The sequence below is a fragment of the Hordeum vulgare genome, chromosome 2H, assembly GCF_904849725.1.
Source record: "Hordeum vulgare subsp. vulgare chromosome 2H, MorexV3_pseudomolecules_assembly, whole genome shotgun sequence".
In the NCBI taxonomy this organism is placed as follows: domain Eukaryota; kingdom Viridiplantae; phylum Streptophyta; class Magnoliopsida; order Poales; family Poaceae; genus Hordeum; species Hordeum vulgare.
Window position 1 is genome coordinate 34,196,902 of NC_058519.1, and position 21,433 is coordinate 34,218,334.

General features: G+C 47.2%; 2 protein-coding genes across 4 annotated transcripts; both read left to right on the forward strand.

Moving 5' to 3' along the window:
• Window positions 1-290: 290 nt before the first annotated feature.
• On the forward strand, window positions 291-5,291 carry LOC123424675 (centrosome-associated protein CEP250-like). Of its 3 annotated transcripts, none has more exons than XM_045108335.1 (6): window positions 291-467; window positions 990-1,403; window positions 1,871-1,894; window positions 1,993-3,701; window positions 4,234-4,440; window positions 4,607-5,291. In XM_045108335.1, exons 2-6 carry the CDS (start codon window positions 1,244-1,246, stop codon window positions 4,922-4,924), a joined length of 2,418 nt encoding a protein of 805 aa, XP_044964270.1. In that variant the 5' UTR covers window positions 291-467; window positions 990-1,243; the 3' UTR covers window positions 4,925-5,291. The 3 variants fall into 3 exon arrangements, with proteins under 3 accessions (XP_044964270.1, XP_044964268.1, XP_044964269.1); XM_045108334.1 differs by having other exon boundaries at window positions 337-467; window positions 2,033-3,701; XM_045108333.1 differs by having other exon boundaries at window positions 1,871-3,701.
• Window positions 5,292-6,044: 753 nt separating this feature from the next.
• Window positions 6,045-7,120, forward strand: LOC123425220 (E3 ubiquitin-protein ligase ATL41-like). Its single transcript, XM_045108893.1, has one exon. The coding sequence runs from the start codon at window positions 6,045-6,047 to the stop codon at window positions 6,561-6,563; it is 519 nt and encodes a 172-aa protein (XP_044964828.1). The 3' UTR covers window positions 6,564-7,120.
• The last annotated feature ends 14,313 nt before the right edge of the window (window positions 7,121-21,433 follow it).

Consider the following 21,433-nt stretch of genomic DNA (forward strand, 5'->3'; position numbering starts at 1 on the left):
ATACAGTGCGTCACTTATCGTGACCTAAGGGTTGGGGTGATCTTTAAAAAAATATCCGTCAATTAGTGATTTCGCATTTCTTATGAAACATGCGGTCCATCCGTAAGCAACCCGGCCGCGAGGCCGCAGGCCCATAAGACCAGCCCACCAAGTTAACCAACCCTCTCGACGGGCTCGACCGCGCCAGGTTCCGGCCCAGAAAACCCCGCTCCCATCCCATCTCCCCCCACTCTCTCTCTCTCTTTCCCAGTTTCGATTCAAAACCCTCCCTCGCTCGCTCCCCCGGATTCGCCGTCCGCAATCAATCATTCTCTCCCCCACCCCACCCCACCCCCTTTCCGCCCCCTCCCCTCCGCAAATCCGCTGCGATCAATCAGCGCGCCGGCCGAGGGTTTCCCGACCGTTGGCGGCGCCGCAGGCAGGCAGGCCGCCCTCCGCTCCTCCCCTCCGGTCCGTCCTTCTCGCAGGTGCGCGTCCTGCCCCCCACCCCGCTCCTCCTCTCGCCGCCTGCCCCGTTTCTTGCCCCGGTCAGTCCCCTTCCTTCCCGGTTCGTGGATTACGGGCTGGGTTTGGTGCCTCGCTGCTCCGAGGGTCCGAATCCCGGGGGGTTCTTGGCTCGGTTCCTGCTCTGCTGCTCGTGCGTGTACGCGACCTGTTCGACCGATTTCCTGGCCCGGCCTCGCTAGATGCGGCGGCCGGCGAGGGCACGCCCGTTAGGTTTCCGGCAGTGGGCGCGCCTAGTTCCTGCAACTCAGTTGCCGTTAGAGATCTCTCGCGGATTAACATCCTCTGGTGCCTCGTTCCGAACTCCCCTGTTGATTCGTTCCTGTCCACTTCCCGAAGAAGAAAACAAAAATGATTCGGTGCAGCGTCTGGCTTCTCTACCATTTGTTCGCGGATTAACCAGTGTTTTTATGTCAGCAGGTCAACTTGCTGTCAGACTAATTTTCATGTTTGCCTCTTTACTGAGCAAGATCCGATCCATGCAGGGGCTCGTCGGCGGGACTCCGATTTTTCAAATCCCAACGGCCCCGTTAAAAGATGAGAAGGTTCTTCTTCTTCGGGTCCCCCACGCCGAAGGACGGGGATGGCGACGGGACTCCGCCAGGCGACGATGCCAAGAGCAAGAACAGGGGTAAGAAGGCGCTGGAGGAAGGCGAGGGTAGCTGCAACTCTAGCTCCAGGTCCCATGACCACGGCGCCAGGATGTCCAGGTCGAGAAGCCGCCGCGGAAGGCTGAACAATGAGGAACCAGCCAATCCGAAGCAGCTCAGGAGGTGCATGTCGTTCTCGTCCGCTGCCGGCAACAGTGCCCTCAAGGAACGCAGCTTTAGCTTCTCGGGTGATGTTCCTGGTTCTTTCTATGATGAATCTGATGTGCCTCGCCACGCCGAAGATGTCAAGTAAGTTTTTTCTGATTACATAATACTTGATTGTTATCAGTACTGCCATATATCTAGGCTGTTGTACCGTGATTCAACTAGTTTTTGGACACCCCGTGGCCTTGTTGATCCATGCTAGTAGTAAAGAGAAGAAAATGGAAAATAAAAACTCCTCAGAATATGTTTGATTGTTCGTTATGTGAATCTATCAAGTTTACTGATTTTAGCTCATGAACTATCACTCTAAATATTTGGCAGAGGCCCTTCTTACAAATTGTTCAGTTTCAGTGAACATACAGCTTTTTTACTCCGTTGCTTGTACTAGTAGATATAGCCTCATGCCCCTTTGTTTTGCGATCTTTACTTCACAGTTAAAAGATTTGGCTTCTGTTTGATCTCCATTTTATCTATAACAGTTCTCTGGTTATCTTTATCATTTGTCTGATAAAAAATGTTCATCCTAACTCATTATGATTATTTACTTGCAGTCACTACGCCTGGTCACCAGAAAGGTATCCAGTCTTAAGAGAATCCTCATTAAAGGTTCCAAAAGCATGTTCAGTCCTGGAAACTGATTCTCCTCGTTCGAGATGCTATTCATGCTCAACAGGTCACTCTCCTCCTACCTCTCCTGTTGCCCTACGATGCAGGTCTACGAGACTAGGCAGTTTATTGAACAAGAATGAAGTGCTAGACCGATACATTGATGGGGAGCAGGAAGTTTCCATCCAAAATGAGAAGCTGAGGCAGAACTCTCCTACTAGATCTGTGGTTTCGAATTCAAGACGCCCGCCTCGACCCCATTATTCAATGCCATCTTTGCAAAAATCAATGAAAGAGAACATTGAGACCTACCCAAATGTGGATGCGAAGGATGCCTATGGAAGTAAAAACCATGCAAGTGTTCTGGATGATTTTGGGAGGTTTCCACATGTAGAAGATTACAGATCAGAAAGTATTCCATCTGTTGAAGATATCTATGAGGATTTCCAAGATATGCAACCTTCAAAAGTTATTCATGATGCCCCCCAATATTTTCATGTTCATGACTTGGATTTCGCCCCAGAAGGGCAAGAAACTGATGATAAGTTGCTTCAAAGGGCAAAAGAAGTTGAAGAGAGGTTTATAACTCCTGGAGACAGTCACCAGCTTAACATGTCCAGATATAAGCGATTAAGCTCAAATGAAATGTTCCAATTGATTCAGTGTTTGACTGAAGACAGGAAACAGCTAGCAGATGAATTGTCTTCACAGATTAAGGCACGCCTTGCAGAAAGGTTTAATGCCAAAGAGAAGTACAAACAATCAGTGAAAGAACTTGAGATCAGAGCTCGGAGGCTGGAGAAGGAGAAGACTGAAGTACAGAGTACTTTGGAGAGAGAGATTGACAGAAGGTCAAACGATTGGTCAGCCAGGCTGTTGAGATTTCAATCTGAAGAAGAGAGACTGCGTGAACGGGTGAGAGAACTTGCTGAGAAAAATGTCTCATTTCAGAGAGAACTCACTTCTCTTGAAGCATACAAAGTTGATGCATCTGATAAGGTTGCAAGTTTGGAAATGCAGAACATAAAATTAACTGATGAGCTCGAGATAGTAAAAAATGAGCACAACAATCTCCACAATTCTTCAATAGAGTTGCATGCTCAATTTTCTAAGGCTGCAGAGGAGAAGGAACATATCAGGGGATTCTTGAAAGATAAGGAGAGTGATAACAAGGCATTGCACCAAGTGGTTGCAAGGGTACAGACAATATGCAATGAACAAGAAAAAACAATTGCTGGCTTGAGACAGGGATTCAGTGCTGATCTGGATAAGGAATCTGTTTGGTCCAGCAGCGAGAGAAAGAATAGGATGCAGATGGAACTCATCAGATTGTCAGGAGTGGAGCAGAAGTTGAGAGGTGAAGTTCAATCTTGTCGTCTTGAAGTAGAATCTCTTAGGCAAGAGAACATTGCACTCTTAAATCGTCTACAAAGCACTGAAAATAGATCAAGCATTTCCTCAATTCGTCTTGGCCAGGCGCTTCAGGCCAAAGTGGACAACTTGCAGACACAAGGATTGTCGTTGCTTGATAAGAGTAGCCAACTCTGCACCAAATTGTTGGACCTCGCGAAATGCAGGAGGCATGAAAGTGAACATGACAGAGATATTGATGCATTAGATTACACACTGGAGTTCCAGAGCATCAAAGGAGGAATCGAGAATCTGAAACGAAGCTTGCGGGCAACCAGTGCTGTGCTCACCGAAAAGCATAATTTGGAAGAAAAATCTGGAGAGGCTGCGGTTGGAGGTAGTCCTGTCACGGAGCAGGCGGATGAGGTATGGAAGCACACATCCAGTGAGAACTTATTTTTCATTATATGCCGTGTTTCTTTCTCTGTTGGGATTAGAACCATGGATTGATTTCGAGGGTCACATGTCATTGTAATGTTTTTCTCTGAGCAACTATTAAGATTGTTTTTATAAGGAAACCGCGGCTTGTGATTTTTCATATGACATCTCTAATGCGATGAGCCAAATCAGTAGCTGCTTAAACTTTTACGAAAACTTGAAATGTTATGATATCTGGTACGAAAGCACGCCATGAGACTTTTTTCTCGTTAAGCTGATGTGTTTCTTTCTGTGTCTGGATAAAACAAGAACCATGGATTGATTTCGAGAGTCACATGTCCTTATAATTTTTTTATCGAGTAACTCTTTAGAATGTTTTTATAAGGAAACCATGACTTCAGTTTTTTATATGATATCTCCAGTGAGACCAGCCAAATCAGAAGCTGCTTCAACTTTTATGAGAACTCAAAATGTTTCAGTATCATCGATCTAATATTCCTATTTTTTGTTCTTAATGAAGGGTAATTTTGAATTCAAGCTTAAAGAAGAGGCTCTTCTAAATAGAGTACTGAAGGAGGCACTTTTGTCAAAGGAACTTGACATTGAACAGTTGCGGTCAGATGTGGCATCTTTGCTTCGTATCCAAGATGTCATGAGGAATGAGGTCCAGAGAGTCCAAGATGAACTATCCTGCATCACCCACAAGGCTAAACATTTGGAGCTTCAGGTAACATCCTATCCCTATATATATTCCCTAACAAGCCAGTACCTCACCTTTTGCCTGGTAGACGGTGGATTTGGAAAATATCTTATGTATTACTGATGGATGTTGAAGAGCTTGAGCATCTGCAGGCCGTATATTTTTTGCTTACATATTCTTTTGCAACTAACAGGGTTCGAAGAAAGACGAGTCCATCGGCCAGATCCAGCAGGATTTCCAAGAATCTGCCAAGGAGCTAAGCGCACTTAGAGGACAGCTGAAAATCGTGACCGACGAAAGGGACCTGTCATGGCAGGAAGCGAAGCAGCTCCGCAAAACCACCAGCATGATGCAGAACGAGGTCGCGTCGCTGAAGAAGAGGATCGAATCCCTCGAAGAGGACATCCTTGTCAAGGAGGGGCAGATCTCGATCCTACAGGACAACGTCTACAAACCGCCGCTCGACTTCATCTGCAGCCCCAGGACGATGAAGCAGTTCGGCATGGAGTGAAAGGTTTGCATGCACAGAGGAAAGAAGAAAGCAAAGGGGTTTATTACAGCAGAGCCCTTGGGGACATATATAGCTTTTATACCTGTTATTATGGAGAGAGATATAGATGGCCTGCGCCTAGGCTGTGTTCATATGCTTTTATCACATTGTCTATTTTTCGAACCCGTGCGGGCCCCCTACATGGTTCGAAAAAACGATGATGTGATATGTTTTCGCGACCGAAGTTTACTGTATCTTCTGTAAAGCGATGATGCGTACATCACAACCTGTGATGGCCTTGCCGCGCCTAGTTAAGTTTATGTAGTACTATGAATCTGTGATGTGGCGATGATACTGTGAATGGATCGTCCCTTTCTTTGGTTTTCGATTTCTTCTTGTTCGCTTGTCATTGTGTCTACATGGCATGTTTTCCAGCTGAACGCTACGTTGCACCTTTGGTGAAGCAATGCACACACCTGTCACCGACTGTATGAAAACTTCGGTATAACAGTTCTAGTGCCTATCATCCCTTAATTCTTGGTCAGTTTTTTCTTGTTCACTTGGCTGGCTGTAAACTCTCCATATGTCACGATTTATTGCCCACTGGAGGTCAATGCCTCGCTGACTGAAAGTTACATGCTTGGACTGCATTTACATCCTGCGTTTGCGATTGAGAGGTACTAGACGCAACTTGCACCTGGCATGCGTGATTGTGAGCAGCAGCTTCACTGTTGTGGATAATACGATCTGTGTATCAATCCATCACCACATGGAAAATATCTTTGAAAAATCAATTGCATTGAAATTGAAGCGCATGATCACTCGAGGCCTGACCAATACGTAGAGCATTAGTATCTTTTCTCTTTGGGCTTGGGCTGGCGTACGTCCTTGTCAATGAGAGGAGCCCGGATTGAATGAATGCCGGCGTCGTGTCACGCCCGGTTGATCGACCTAAAGTCAAATCGACGCTCCCATGTCTCGGTGCTGCACGCGCGCCCTCGGCCTCTAGCTACTTATATCATGACTCACGAGCCTAGCTAGCGAACTCTGGCCATTGCCGCAGGCACGCGTAGAGCGACGAGGCGACACGCAGAGCGCGTGGGTGGACACCCGAGAAGAGGGAGAGAAGATACAGGAGACGATGGCGAGCGTGTGCGCGCTGCTGCTGGCCGCCGTGCTGCCGCCCGTGGCCGCGCTGCTGGTGGCGGTGGTCGGACGGGCGGCGGCGCGCGGGGTGGGGGCGCTCGCCCGCGCGCACTACGCGTGGCCGCCGGCGGCGGCGGCGCCGTCCGTGCACGCGCGGAAGTGCGGCAGGCGGGCGGCGCCGGAGCAGCCGGACCGCGAGCTGCGCGTGTCGCGGCATCGTGGGGGCGGGGGCGCGGCGGTGGAGTGCGCGGTCTGCCTGAGCGGCGTGGAGGAGGGCGACGAGGTGCGCGAGCTGCGGTGCCGGCACGTGTTCCACCGCGCCTGCCTCGACCGGTGGCTCGCGACGCCGCCGGCCACCTGCCCGCTCTGCCGCTCCCGCCTGCTGACGGCGCCGCCGGTAGAGGAGGAGGGGGAGGAGGAGCTGGACCTCGACTCCGACCTGCTTCTCCTCATGGCGTACGTCCACGGCGGCGGCGGCGGCGGCGGCGGCGGCAGCTGGTTCTGGTCGCCGTGATCACCGCCCGCGCCCGTGACCCATGCCATGCCCGAGGATCACCTGTACGGCGTACGGACGCGTGTGGGTGCGCCGGCACGTACGCAGAGCACGTACGGTGGCCTGGGCGCACGTTCCCGGCGTTTTTTGTATATTGTTTTTCTCTGAGATAGATGGTCCGTTCGTTTCGTCTGTCCTTTCTTTTTTTGGTTGTGGCTCGTGCACGGTGTACAGTACGTACGACGGAGGCGGTGGACGGTATGGAGCTTAGCTGGGTTTTCTCGCAGTTTGTTAATGGCGCGCATGCATGGCGGATTGGAAGATCGTGGCGCCTGGCGGTCGCCACGTACGCGTGCGAATGAGCACGTTGTTCCCTCTTTCCTCGACGTGTGTCTCACTGGGCGACGTCCCGCTCGCTCACGACTCACGAGAGGGCTAGAGATCTCCCTGTCTGTCTCCTGCGCGCGCAGGCCGCAGGTCGCATCTCATCCTCTGGGTCTGGGACTTCATTTTCTTGTGCTGATAGTGGCCGGCCTTAAGAGCAATTTCAATCGATCGAATCCAAAGCTTTTCGTTTATTTGGGTTGGCCGACGGACATTGTTTTTTATTTGGGTCGGCGCATCCGTCCGCTCGTAAATAAAGTTGTAGATATTTCTAAAAATAAAAACAAACATAAATTAAACATTAAAACCGACTACGAAGGTCGATGAAGTTCAACGCGTTTCCATTACGTTATAATTGAACGCCTAGGTGTATGCTACCCTAGGTGTCTTTGTTGTCGGCATCGTGGCCGGCGCGGGAACAGGATGTGCCGACGCGGGGGCGGGTTGGTGGCGGCGGTAGCGCAGCACGGGCGGGCTTCTTCGCCATGCGCAGCGTCGTCCTATGCTGGAGGTAAGCGACCTCCTCCACGTGCAGCGCGCGGGGATAGACGACGAGGGGCTTGCCCTTCTTTCAGGCGGAGCCGGCCATGGTTGTTGGCCAGGGTTTGAGTCGACGAGGGGCTTGTCCTTCTTTTAGGCGGAGCCGACCATGGTTGTTGGCTAGGGTTTGAGTCGACGAGGGAGCAGAGAGGTGGCGAGATGGGGACGGGGACCTGGAAGCAGATGAGGCCGAACTCCGTTGCACGTTCGGATTAAAAAAGATCGATAACGGTCGCTGAAGCATGGGTCCATAGAGGATGACCGTCATTAATTAAGTTGACCGCGGGTAGTTGGACGATCGGCGGATATGGATGGGACGAACACCAAGAGGACGCGTTCGCGTTCGCGCCGACGCATTTCTATTTTAAATTTGAATCGAAATGGATCGACGCGGACGCGAAACGAACGTGTTTTGACAATAAATCCACGCGTTGAACCATCATATTTGTTCGTATGGATATAAACGGACGACGATGACGGACAAAATGGATTATCCGTTGAAGTCGCTCTAACTAACTAGCTTCACCTATATCGATCACCGTATCATGGTCATGAGACAGCAAAAACGTGAATGAGAGCCGGGGGTTGATGAGATGTGTTGCACCGGAAGTCAAAAGCCTCCGAAGGAACTAACGGTTGCTGCCATGCAAGGAGCAAGGGATCCCAGGATCCTGCCATGTCTTGCTTGCTAGCTCGACGGAGTGCCTGCGTGCATTCTGCCGCAGCCCGCCACCGGGCACAACGAGCAGGCCATGCATGCATGCGTGGTCCGCGAAAATTGACGGGGGATGCGTGGTCCGTCGAAGCAATCAAACGATATTCATGCAAACACGACCAGATTTCATACAAACGAACAAAAATGATTATATTTTAAATATATTTTAATTAAAAGCTAGTAAAACTACGGAGTGGAAGCGATAACCCTTAGTGATTGAGTGTATTGAAGACTTGTAGGTTAAGAAACTAATGTGTTTGTGAGTGTACACAGTCTTTATAAATTGCTGAGGAGTTTTGAGTTATTTGAAGAATATCTACCCCTAAAAAGTGAATGTCTTCAACTGAAGACTTTGATACTTTCATGAAAATTTTGAAAGTGAGAAAATTGATGTGTCCTTAAAGATATTGAAGCAGAAACTTTAAAGTGTGAACACTTTTGTTTTTGTAGTTTCATTTGCTTTCTTTTGAGTCATAGAAACATCATACTGTTAAAGGAGGTCGAGGTAATACTAAGAAAAAGTTTCCAAGTAATGCTCATCTCAAAGTCTACACACACCCAATCCTTTGAGTGAAGCCTTTCGAAATCTTTTACAGTTTAGTCAATTTCTTCATTGACACATACAAAAATCTTCTAGTCTCTCAGCAAATTGCTCTAACTGGAAAGTTAGGATTTCGTCAATGCGAATTACCTATAAGTGAGGAACATGAGAGACATGAGGACTTTCACAACTTGAAAGTTCCAACCGTTGTTGCGCTGTTGTAACGACCAAGATGCGGTCCTATCCTTATTTTGGCGCAAGGTCCTCGACAGGGATAGAAACGCATCTCATCGTTTCGCAAGAATGGATATCGAAACGATAAAAGAACGACGTCCATCGTTGCTATCACAGGCTGCCGGTCTGCAACCCATCCTAGATCGAAAAAGAAGAATAAACTCCAAATAACACAATCAACGCGCTCACGTCAAAGTAACTCTTTACATGTACCCGCAACTAGTGTTGTAGTAATCTGTGAGCCACAGGGGACTCAGCAATCTCATTTCCAAAGATATCAAGACTAGCAAAGCTTAATGGGTGAGGTATGGTTAAGTGGTGGGGCTACAACAAGCGACTAAGCATTTATTTGAGGTGGCTAACTTACGAGTACAAGAATAAGAGGGGGATGATCTACACATAGCGGACGTGAACTACTGATGATCAAATGAATGATCCTGAACACCTACTTACGTCAGACATAACCCCACCGTGTCCTCGATCGGAGAAGGAGCTCATGAAGGAGACAGTCACGGTTACACACTCAGTTGACAAGTTTTAGTTAAGTTTACTTCAAGTTATCTAGAACCAGATGTTAAACAAAGTTTCCACGTTGTCCTATAACCGCGAGCACGACTTTCCAAAAGATTTAATTGTTGGGGAACGTCGCATGGGAAACAAAAATTTTCCTACGCGCACGAAGACCTATCATGGTGATGTCCATCTACGAGAGGGGATGAGTGATCTACGTACCCTTGTAGATCGTACAGCAGAAGCGTTAGAGAACGCGGTTGATGTAGTGGAACGTCCTCACGTCCCTCGATCCGCCCCGCGAACAATCCCGCGATCAGTCCCACGATCTAGTACCGAACGGACGGCACCTCCGCGTTCAGCACACGTACAGCTCGACGATGATCTCGGCCTTCTTGATCCAGCAAGAGAGACGGAGAGGTAGAAGAGTTCTCCGGCAGCGTGACGGCGCTCCGGAGGTTGGTGATGATCTCGTCTCAGCAGGGCTCCGCCCGAGCTCCGCAGAAACGCGATCTAGAGGAAAAACTATGGAGGTATGTGGTCGGGCAGCCGTGAGAAAGTCGTCTCAAATCTGCCCTAAAAGCTCCATATATATAGGAGGAGGGAGGGGGACCTTGCCTTGGGGTCCAAGGGACCCTCAAGGGGTCGGCCGAGCCAAGGGGGGAGGACTCCCCCCCCAAACCGAGTTGGACTTGGTTTGGTGGGAGGAGTCCCCCTCCCTTCCCACTTCCTCCCTCTTTTTTCTTTTCTTTTCCTTTGATTTCCTTCTCTTGACGCATAGGCCCCTTTGGGGCTGTCCCACCAGCCCACTAAGGGCTGGTGTGTCTCCCCAAAGCCTATGGGCTTCCCCGGGGTGGGTTGCCCCCCCCCCCCGGTGAACTCCCGGAACCCATTCGTCATTCCCGGTACATTCCCGGTAACTCCGAAAACCTTCCGGTAATCAAATGAGGTCATCCTATATATCAATCTTCGTTTCCGTACCATTTCGGAAACCCTCGTGACGTCCGTGATCTCATCCGGGACTCCGAACAACATTCGGTAACCAACCATATAACTCAAATACGCATAAAACAACGCCGAACCTTAAGTGTGCAGACCCTGCGGGTTCGAGAACTATGTAGACATGACCCGAGAGACTCCTCGGTCAATATCCAATAGCGGGACCTGGATGCCCATATTGGATCCTACATATTCTACGAAGATCTTATCGTTTGAACCTCAGTGCCAAGGATTCGTATAATCCCATATGTCATTCCCTTTGTCCTTCGGTATGTTACTTGCCCGAGATTCGATCGTCAGTATCCGCATACCTATTTCAATCTCGTTTACCGGCAAGTCTATTTACTCGTTCCGTAATACAAGATCCCGCAACTTACACTAAGTTACATTGCTTGCAAGGCTTGTGTGTGATGTTGTATTACCGAGTGGGCCCCGAGATACCTCTCCGTCACACGGAGTGACAAATCCCAGTCTTGATCCGTACTAAATCAACTAAGACCTCCGGAGATACCTGTAGAGCATCATTATAGTCACCCAGTTACGTTGCGACGTTTGATACACACAAAGCATTCCTCCGGTGTCAGTGAGTTATACGATCTCATGGTCATAGGAATAAATACTTGACACGCAGAAAACAGTAGCAACAAAATGACACGATCAACATGCTACGTCTATTAGTTTGGGTCTAGTCCATCACGTGATTCTCCCAATGACGTGATCCAGTTATCAAGCAACAACACCTTGTTCATAATCAGAAGACACTGACTATCATCGATCAACTGGCTAGCCAACTAGAGACATGCTAGGGACGGTGTTTTGTCTATGTATCCACACATGTAAATGAGTCTTCATTCAATACAATTATAGCATGGATAATAAACTATTATCTTGATACAGGAATTATAATAATAACTATACATTTATTATTGCCTCTAGGGCATAATTCCAACATTAACCCTGGAGGGGTGCTCCATCTAGCCCATCACGAACTACCACATGTTGCGACGGAATGACCTCGATCAGGGAAAACTCGTGATCTCCTCGGGTTCCTATTGGAAAACCTCAACCTCGAGATAACCCAAAGCATCCTCGAAATCCCTCGCACAAGACACTCGAGAAAGGTAAAACAAGTCCAGCAAGGCTACCCGTCGTGTCGACAATCTTGATAGGAGTCGTGTATCTCGTTCTCAGGACACGACGGATAAGCTAGTGTACAGGGCTGATAGACATCATCCGAGTTGCCCCGGGTTGGCCCCGCACAGTCCTCTATTTTGGACCAGCACCAACATCACTGGCCCTACCTATATTATGTTGAATTACTCCGCGGGTTCATGACGCCCTATGTTTTTTAGTATTAACAGAATTATTATGTTGGGAAAATATAGTACCCACATGAGTTTTATCCCAGAACTAGAATCTAGGGGTTCCCATAACAACCCCAAGCATGTTAGGAGCGCTCATTTATGGAACATAACACCGGTAGCCGAAACTAAGGCAGCAAAGGTGGAACAAAACACCAGGCTAGAAAGGCCGAGCCTTCCACCTTTTACCAAGTATATAGATGCATTAATTAATTAGCAATAATATGGTGATATAACAAGGAACCATGTTGGCACATGAAAGCAAATGCACCTGCAACTAGCAACGCTCTCAAAAGGTTGAGCAAGCGGTAACATAGCCAAAGAGTGGTTTGCTGGGTTATGGAAAAGGTTAGAGGTTTTCATGGCAATGTTGGAAGGCTGATATTTAACAGGTGGTAAACAGCGAGACATAGTGAAAGAAACGAGACAACTAGTATGGCAATGATTGTAATGGTATCTAGGGAAATGATCATCTTACCTGTGATCTTGCTTGGAAAAAGAATGAATCCGTGAAGCAGACGAACCGACGTAGTCGAACGGATCCTCACATTCCAACACGCTTGCGTAATTCTATCGAGACGAAGCAAACTGAAATGACAATCAATACACGATATTCACCACGGCACATGCACGACATGATGCACAACACATATGATGCATGCTCGGTTGAAACATGCAAGGCACGACATGACAATTCACATCACGCAAACACTACACATGAAGTGAAGCTCAATATGCAACGAGTTGCATATTGACGAAACTCCACATTTACTTATTTAGTAAATAATGTTTATTAACACAACAATATTAAAACGTTGTTAAACATGACAAGGGATGAAGCACAAATTAATCTACCTATCTAAGCATTTTAAATGAGGCCGGAAACGACTTATAGCATCTCCGAAATGGCCCCATACGCTAACTTGGAAATCTGTCCAGATTTGTCCTAACCACATTTTTTGTTTGTTAAACGGAAAAACAAAGTGGTTCACGTGATTTTACTCGTCGTTCTAGTCCATTTACATATATGGCTCATCTCCAACGGATCTACGGTTAATTAACTACGACCTAAACCGTTTCTATCATGTTGTCATGCAAACCAATGCAAACAACACACTAAACAGCTTTAAACATGCATGAGAGCTGGAAGATATTAATATATGCAAAATTCTACACGTTCTACATATATAACTTGTCGCGATCCGACGCACGGTTTAAAAACTACGGACGTTTGAAAATATGCATGTTTTTCGAAAATTAATAAATTCGTTAACCGAAAAAAAACAATCAGACCGATTTCTCTCTACCAGTACGAAACGGGGCTGGTCGCTAGGTAACTAAAACGCGCGCAGGGGTGCTGGATAGAAGGGGTGCTCACCTGCGTGGCCACTTGGGTCGGCGGGGCGCTGGTCGTGCGGTTGTAGCTACAAGGCTGGGCCTGGGGCAGAGCCGACCCACGTGCCAGGGCGAGGGGGCGAGGCTGCACGGGCATCGTGCTCCCGTGCTCACCACGAGCACGAGGACAAGGCACCGGCGGCGGTCCTGCCAGCGACAGACGGAGGCGAGGAGGCACCGGCGAGGTCCGGAACAGGCGGATCCGTGCGGCTCCTCCACGGATCTGGCCGGAGACGCGGGTGGCGACCTTGGGGTGGTGGACGGCGGCGCATATCGGAAGCTAGCGACATGGGGGTTGGCGACCGGAGGGGCTGGCGGCAGCTGACGGCGGGTCTCCGGCGGTCAACGGCGAGCTGGCCGGGTCCGGTGTCCGGCATGGGCGCGGGTTAGGGCGGCTCGAGTGACGGGATCGAGGTTTCCCCTCGATCTGTTGCGGGCGCTGGGAAGCTCCAACTCCCTGGAGCGCGGTGGCGCAGTTGGCCGGCTCGGGCTCTGGATGGCCTTGGGCGGGCCAGATCCGAGCCTGACGGGCGTGGCGGTTGCGGCTGAGGAGAGAGAGGTGGGAGGTGGCAGCGGCGCGAGTTTCGAGGTGGAGGAGAGGTTGCCTATTTTCGAGGAGGAGATTATCTATTTATAGGCATGGAGGCTAGGGTTAGCATTTTGACTGTAATTTTGACCGAAAAAACGTGTGAGGATAAACTGATGCGCGTGCCGCTAGAGTCGACCGTTCAGGTATCAAACGGACTCCGATTGCGACAAAATTTGGGAGACGGCCTACCTACATTAAAACAAGACTGCACGCTAAGTTTCAACCCAACCCGAGAATATTTTGTACACACTTTAAAAAAAATATTTTAACAATGTCGCGGGCGCGTGCGTGTGTGGTTGGTCTCAAAACGGTCTACGACGAGAACAGAGAAAACCGACTACTAATAACGAATGCAAGTTTTAAAAACTGGCGGCAACAGACTGCCGATGGAATGCGAATGATGCGCATGATGCGATGATGAATGCGACAGACAATCTAATCACACGGCGGCAACAGAATAAAAGGGGAATCTTCTGGAGCGTCGGTCTCGGGCTGTCATAATTCTCCTACACTAACAAGAGATCTCGACCTGAGATCTAAGAATGAGAAGGGAAGAGGAAGAGAAAGAGGTAAAACTTAGTCGCTTCTTTGACAAATGAGTGAAACCAACGATCCTTGAAGGTAGCAAAGAGATAAAGAATGATAAGAGAAACAAGCAAGAATTCAATCAAAATTTCGGCAGCACTTTGATAGGAAAAAGGGCAAAATTCGATAAGATTGGAAGATATTGACAAGATTCACAACAAACCAACTAAACTGAATAAGCAAGGAGAGAATATGATCTTGATAGAACAAAATGATAGATCGAAGAGAGCAACATCACAACAACTCCGTAACAAGAGAATAGAAACTAGATCATTGGGAAGAAAAGAACGGATAAGAAAATGACAACTTCTACCACAATTGAATTTGAAGAGCCACGGGACAAGGAGAATTGAATGTAGTTGCTGGAAAAAAAATATAACGAAAAGAACAAGTTTGTTGTGGACTTATCAAAACCATCTCAGCAATCATGAGGTGACAACCAGCCACTAACAGAAACAAGGATTGATTGGATGCAACAAGAAAGGCAAAAGTTCTTACACCAAGAGGAAACATAGAGAACTTGGATTAATGACAAGCGCCATGATAGCAACAATCCTTAGACAAAGTTTTAGGTGAAGTCTAAACCAATATAGCTCAATGAAGAAACCATGGGTTTGAAAATATCTCATGATCACAGAATCGGTGGGTGAACATATTTCATTCTTGAAACAACTTCTCTTCGAGACTCCTCCACTAACAAGAATGCTATAACACCACCTCAAAGGATAAAGGAGTGAGAATTGCACTTTGGAATTGAAGAGAAGAATACTTGAGGTTCTCCAACAAGAATCTCGAAGAACACCTTGAGAATGAAGAGATCTTGATCCGCCTTACACAAAACTTCAACAAGGCACCGGAATAATTGAGAGACGAATGAAGAGACGACAATTGAGAAGAATTGAGGATGAAAGCTGAAAGCTGAGAATGAAGAAATCTTCTGAAATGATGGCCTTCGAAGGATCAAGAAATGAAAACAAATCTGAAATGCACCGGATAGATATGGAAGGACTTTCTCATGATTGGAAACAATTGAGAAAATAGCACGAACTGAGATTACAGTCTTCAAAGAGTGGAAAAAGACTTGAGAAAAATACCCCTTCGGTCTTCCAAGTTGAGAATGAGGACGAGAATACCACCAAAATTACCGAGACACTCCGGAACAATGAATAAGAAATGGTTGAGCCAACACAAGAAATTAATTTGAATAGATCTTGGAGAAGGGATATGACTGATGGAATCCATACTTATGTCACAATGAAAAGGTTAAGAGATCTCCGGAAAAGATTAGAAGAGCCAGGTAAGATCCTGGAAAACCTATGGGTTATGGGCCCACTGAAAGAAAACAACGAATGAATGGATTGCTAAGAAAGAGAGATATTTCATCGATACAGATGAAACTAGATGAGGTGGGAACCTCGAAATAATTGAAAGGATTGAAAACAAGAAGCTCTGAGATATCTAGGACACTCCGGATAGAACAGAGAGAGATGAAAAACAAGAAAGACTTGATGAGGATTTGAACATGGAATATTATTTACAGGATGGAAAGAACATGATGAGCACTGACAGCTTGAATTGAATCCAACGAAAAAGAGAACAAGAATGATGAACTCGGAACTCCTGAGAATCTTCACAATGTATCACCGGATAAGAGAAAAAAGAAAAGATAGCGGAAGAAACAATGCACTTGTATGATAACTGAAACATTGAAGAAAAAGGGAGGGGGCGGGGAAAAACAAAGACAACTTGGGACGAATGAGATGAACTCCGAAAAGAAATGAGAGATTGATCTTGCAAAAATGGAGAGGATTGAATTGACGTGAAGAGAAGCACACCGGTTGAAAAGAATCGATAAGACGACTCCGATTGAGAAGAATTGAAAAGACAACTTGATTGAGCAAAAGAATCAACATTCCCATACAAATGTGAGAACACCACTTAGGAAAGATATGAAGTCGGAGCGGCGGCTCCGAAACTCGTCGTCATGGAGGGGTGATGACACTGGTCATGTGGGTGACAGTGTCATTGGCCAGCCTGGTACGCGGCCTCGGGGTCGACGTCGACGTCGGTGCGGCGGCTCCGGAACTAGTCGTCATGGAGGGGTGCCGACATTGGTCATGTGGGTGACAATGTCGTTGGCCAACCTGGTGCGCGGCCTGAGGCTCGGCATGGAGATCGGATCGGCGGCTCCGGATTTGGTTGCTGGGCGTCGACTCTGGTTGCTCGGGTGACGAAGCCGGTGGCTCGTCTGGTGCGCAGCCTCAGGGTTGGTGTGTGAGGTTTCTTTCTGTATATCGGAGTGGCGGCTCCGATGATAGTTGTAGGGTGTCGGCTTTGGTTGCTCGGGCGACAGAACGGACGGCTCGCCTGGTGCGTGGCCTCGGGGTCGGGGTGGATAACGGAGCGGCGCCTTCGGTTTTGGTTGTAAGGTGTCGGTTATGGTTGCTCGGATGACGGAGCCGGTGGCTCGCTGGACGCGCGACCCCGAGGGTCGATGTGTTGATGGTGCCCTTTTAAGGACGTGTTGTAACGGTTTTCACCCGGGTTTTCGTTAATTAATCGGACAACTCTCTTCTACTCCCCCCGTCTTAAATTAAATAATTCAAAAATGACTCAATTTTGCATTAAAGTAGTTAAAAATTAAATCAATGTTAAGTCACTTATTTTAGGACGGAGGGGTACTTTTTGAATGGATCGGGCCACATGGCACAAATCAAGCAAATAAGCTTTACTAAAAGGATCATAAGGTCACTCCATGTCTGCATCTAGCAAGCGGCCCCACATTCTCGACGCCTTGGCACTGCTACCTCGGCTACCTGGTCCTGCACCATCCGCGGGTCCAGCCCCAGCCCCAAGACCAGCGCTTCCTTCGCCTCGCCCAGCCGCGACCCGCCTCCGCGGGTGTTGGGACTTGGGCGACCGATGCTTCTCGTACTTCAGGGGAAGTTCAGGCACCATGTCTCTCACTCCTAGACATCAGCATGGGGTGTGGCTGCATTGCAAAAGGATACACCGTTAAGGGCAAGTACAATAAGGTACAGTCAGCAGGCTGTAAGGATTAAAATATTATATTTTTGCTGAGTTGGATGAGAGAGAAGAGGAGAGAGAAGGGAAGCGGGCTCTTCGTGAAGAGCTAGCTCTAGCACGTGCTCCTAGGTACTTTGTGAGAATGAAAGGTGGACCATATATGATAAAAGTAGTACTCTTTTATAGTTAACTATTGTACAAGCTAGCTATAAGATGGGTTATAAGACTCCTTATAGCCAGCAGTTGACTATACTATTAACCATGCTCTAAGTGGACATAAATTGTTCATAATTTTTAATTGTCTGACATCTTCACTTAACATAGGGGTCTTCCTTTTTTGAGGGGCCCAAAAGGTGCATCAGGATTTGTGATGGGACATGGGAATGGTGTGTTGTATATTGCTTTCATATTATTGTTGCTCCTTACCGATTGGGAAGAGAAACAAGATGGAAGGCATAGATCCTATTGTACTCCTTCCGTTCCGGTGTATAAGTCATTCGCGTAGTTGGAAAGATTATTAATGTGGGCATTCCATCGTGATACGGACAACTACTTCCTCCGTTCCTAAATATAAATCTTTTAAAAGATTTCACTAGGGATCTACATACGAAACAAAATAAATGAATTTATATTTTAAAATATATTTATAAACATACGTACATAGTTTTTTAATGAAACCTTAAAAAAAATATTTAAAAACGGAGGGAGTAGGACCTGCCGTGTGCAACTGTGCACGCACAAGGTCACGACTCCAGGTCAGTTTCTCGTAGTTCCGGACTTCAGGCATCCGTACAGCGTCCCCCGCTTCCCGGACATCAGCATGGGGTGTGGTTGCATTCCACAAGGATACATCATTAAATGGATTTATTGTTAAATTTCAGTTGTCTGACATCTCCACTTGCTGTTGCACACTAGCAAGGCTTAGCTTACTCTTTTTTATGGTGTGCAACCTCTCTCAGTTTCTAAATATAAGTTTTTTAAGAGATTTCATTGTAAACTACTAGCAAAAGGGCACGTGCGTTGCAACGGGAGAAAAAATACCACACGCTTTTAATCTTTTTATAATCATTTTGATTTATTAAAATAACTAGCAAAAGGGTCCGTGCGTTGCAACGGAAGAAAAAAAACACCATTTTTTTTATGACGATGACCACATTATGTTCATATCTCATCGCTTGATTTCGAAAATTTGTTCATAAATGCAAGAAAATATTTCTTATTTTAATTTTATTCACAATTCACAAGTTGAAACAATGTTCATATTTTTTTAAAAATATCATGGTTGTCAAAAAACATGGTAACTCAAAGATTTATTCTGAATTTTAAGAAACACTTTTAAAATATACTATAATATTTCGATCCACCCCGACAATTTATTCTTCAAAATTCACCCTGGTATATAATCGAAAAGACTCATAAGCATTAGAGTTAAACTACATACATTCGATCATTCGTGAACATGTTTACAAATTTGGGAACCTTTTTAAAATCAAGAACATGTTTTACTATTTATAAACATTTTTTAAAAATTTCAAACAATATTTGATATTACGAACTATTTTCAAGTATTTTCTTGCGAATTGGCGAATAATTCACTTTTTGAATTATCCAACATTTTTTAATTGCATTAAAGAAATTGCTCAAAATGATGGACTTTTTTTGATTCACGAATGTTTTCTCGAAAATTACGATTTTTTTAATATACAAACATTTTACAAAATTCCAAACAATTTTTGAATTTGCAAACATTTTATGTTTTATAAGAAATTTATGTATATATAATTTTTTGAATTTCGAAAGTTTTTTTGATTTAATATAATTAAAAAAAGGGAACAGATAAATAATAACTAAAAAAAGGCCCCCGCCCATGGGCTGGCCAAATGGGCGTTCTGTTGCTGGCAGAGCGTAGTATAGCTGGTCCCTATGCTTGGGCCGGCCCATGCGACGATTCCCTGTAAAATGTTTTTTATAACTTATAGGTGGCATTGGTGAGTAATTTTAAACAATTTTAAAGACAAATTTAATGACGTACCACAGAAGCAATAGGTGCTTTATTAATAGGTAAAGATAAGCTAACTAACTAATGTAGTCAGTCCTATCTTATTTTGTTGAGAAATCAACCCATCCATTGTTAATTCCACCATGATGAGAAATTGAGCGGGACAAGCAAAACAAAACAAAGAGGCTACGTGAATTGATCAATGGACTGTTATCTTATTTCACTCATGGGGTAGAGAATGTGGGATCAGATGACAAACTGAAGGTGGTGTTCCATTCTCTGTCTCTACAACAATACAATCTTACATTCAATACATACATTCATCAGCAAACAAATCCCCACAAAACAAAATTTCTTGTCGGTGCTTGGCACACAGTTGGAGGCATGGGGAGGGGATCTCACCAGATGATGAGTTCCTGCCAGAGGAGGGGATACGATGAGGGGAGCAAGGGTTAGGCGCCTCTATCTGGCCAAAAGGAGTCGCCGTTGCCGCGCCATAACCTCGGAGTTCCCCGTGTGAGCCATAGAGGCCCGCCTCCACCTGCAAGTACTTCGCTTCGCCGCCTCACCGCCGTTCTGCATCGAGCAGACGCATCATCCCCAGTCACTGTAGCTGTCGCATTGATTTGATCCAGAAGCTGTGCTCGAGCGCCAAAACGGGGGCAGCAAGCGGGCAGAGGTACGACCGCAGAGGCGGGTGGGTTGAGATCGACAACAGTGGTGGTTGAGGTCATAAGGAGTCGTCGTTGTCGCGCCATAACCTCGGAGTTCCCCGTGTGAGCCACGGAGGCCCGCCTTCACCTGCAAGTACTTCGGTCCGCCGCGCCGCCGCCGTTCTGCATCGAGCAGACGCATCATCCCCAGTCATTGTAGCTGTCGCGTTGATTTGATCCAAAAGTTGTGCTGGAGCGCCGAAACGGGGGCAGCAAGCGGGCAGAGGTACGGCGCGGAGGCGGGTGGGTTGAGATCGACAACAGTGGTGGTTGAGGTCGGTCGCGGCAGCGAGTGGTGTGGCAGCGGCCTGGCCACACGCCAGGGTGAACCAGGGTCGACGCGATGCGCTCGAGCGCCGCAACGGGGGCAGTGAGCGGGGAGAGGTATGGCCGTGGAGGCGGGTGGGTTGAGATCGGCAGCGGTGGCGGTTGAGGTCGGCCGCGGCGGCGAGTGGTGTGGCGGCGGCCTGGGCACAGGCCAGGGTGGCCCAGGGTCGACGGGAGGAGGCGGTGCGTACGGGTATAATTTTTGCAGCGAATCGATTTTTCCTTTTGCATTGCAGATAAATGATGGAGCGCGGGTTGAATAACAAAAATTACAGGAGCTTTTTTTATAAAAATGTTACGGTGGGTTTTCCGACGGAGGCAATAGCCTCTTTATTATTATTAGGTATAGATATATATCTATATATAGACATACTTTAAAGTATAAATTCATTCGTTTTGTTTCGTATGTAGTCTTTAGTAAATCTCTTAAAAAACTTATATTTAAGAACAAAGAAAGCACATGAAGTGGCCTTGAGATGATAATATGGTTGTCTAACCTTCAACAGGGGGACGGAGCTCGGGCAGCCGTTGCAACAAAAGGTCCTTGCACACCTCCAAGGTCCGTTTCTAGTAGTTCAGGCACCGGCACGTGATCCCCCGCTCCTAGGACGTCAGCATGGAGTGTGCCTGCGTAGAGAAGGATACACCATTAAGGACGTGTTTGTTCGTTGTATTGTATCTGGCTCGCACCCATCATGTAATATATTGATTGTTTATATGTTGTATGTCTAGTTGAACCTGGTCTGACAGATGCAAAAAACGCCTCCAGGCCAGGCTGAGGGGAAACACAAGTTCGGGCCATTTCCGCGAGCCTGCACCCGCGCGTGCAGCGACCCAGCGACTCCCACACCCACGCGAGGATAGGGTTCCCTCCCCGACGCGTCGCTCTCGTCCCTGACGCGCCGCTCTCGTCCCCCACCCCGACGCGCCGCTCTCGTCCCCACCCCGGCGAGCCGCTCTCCTCCCCCACAG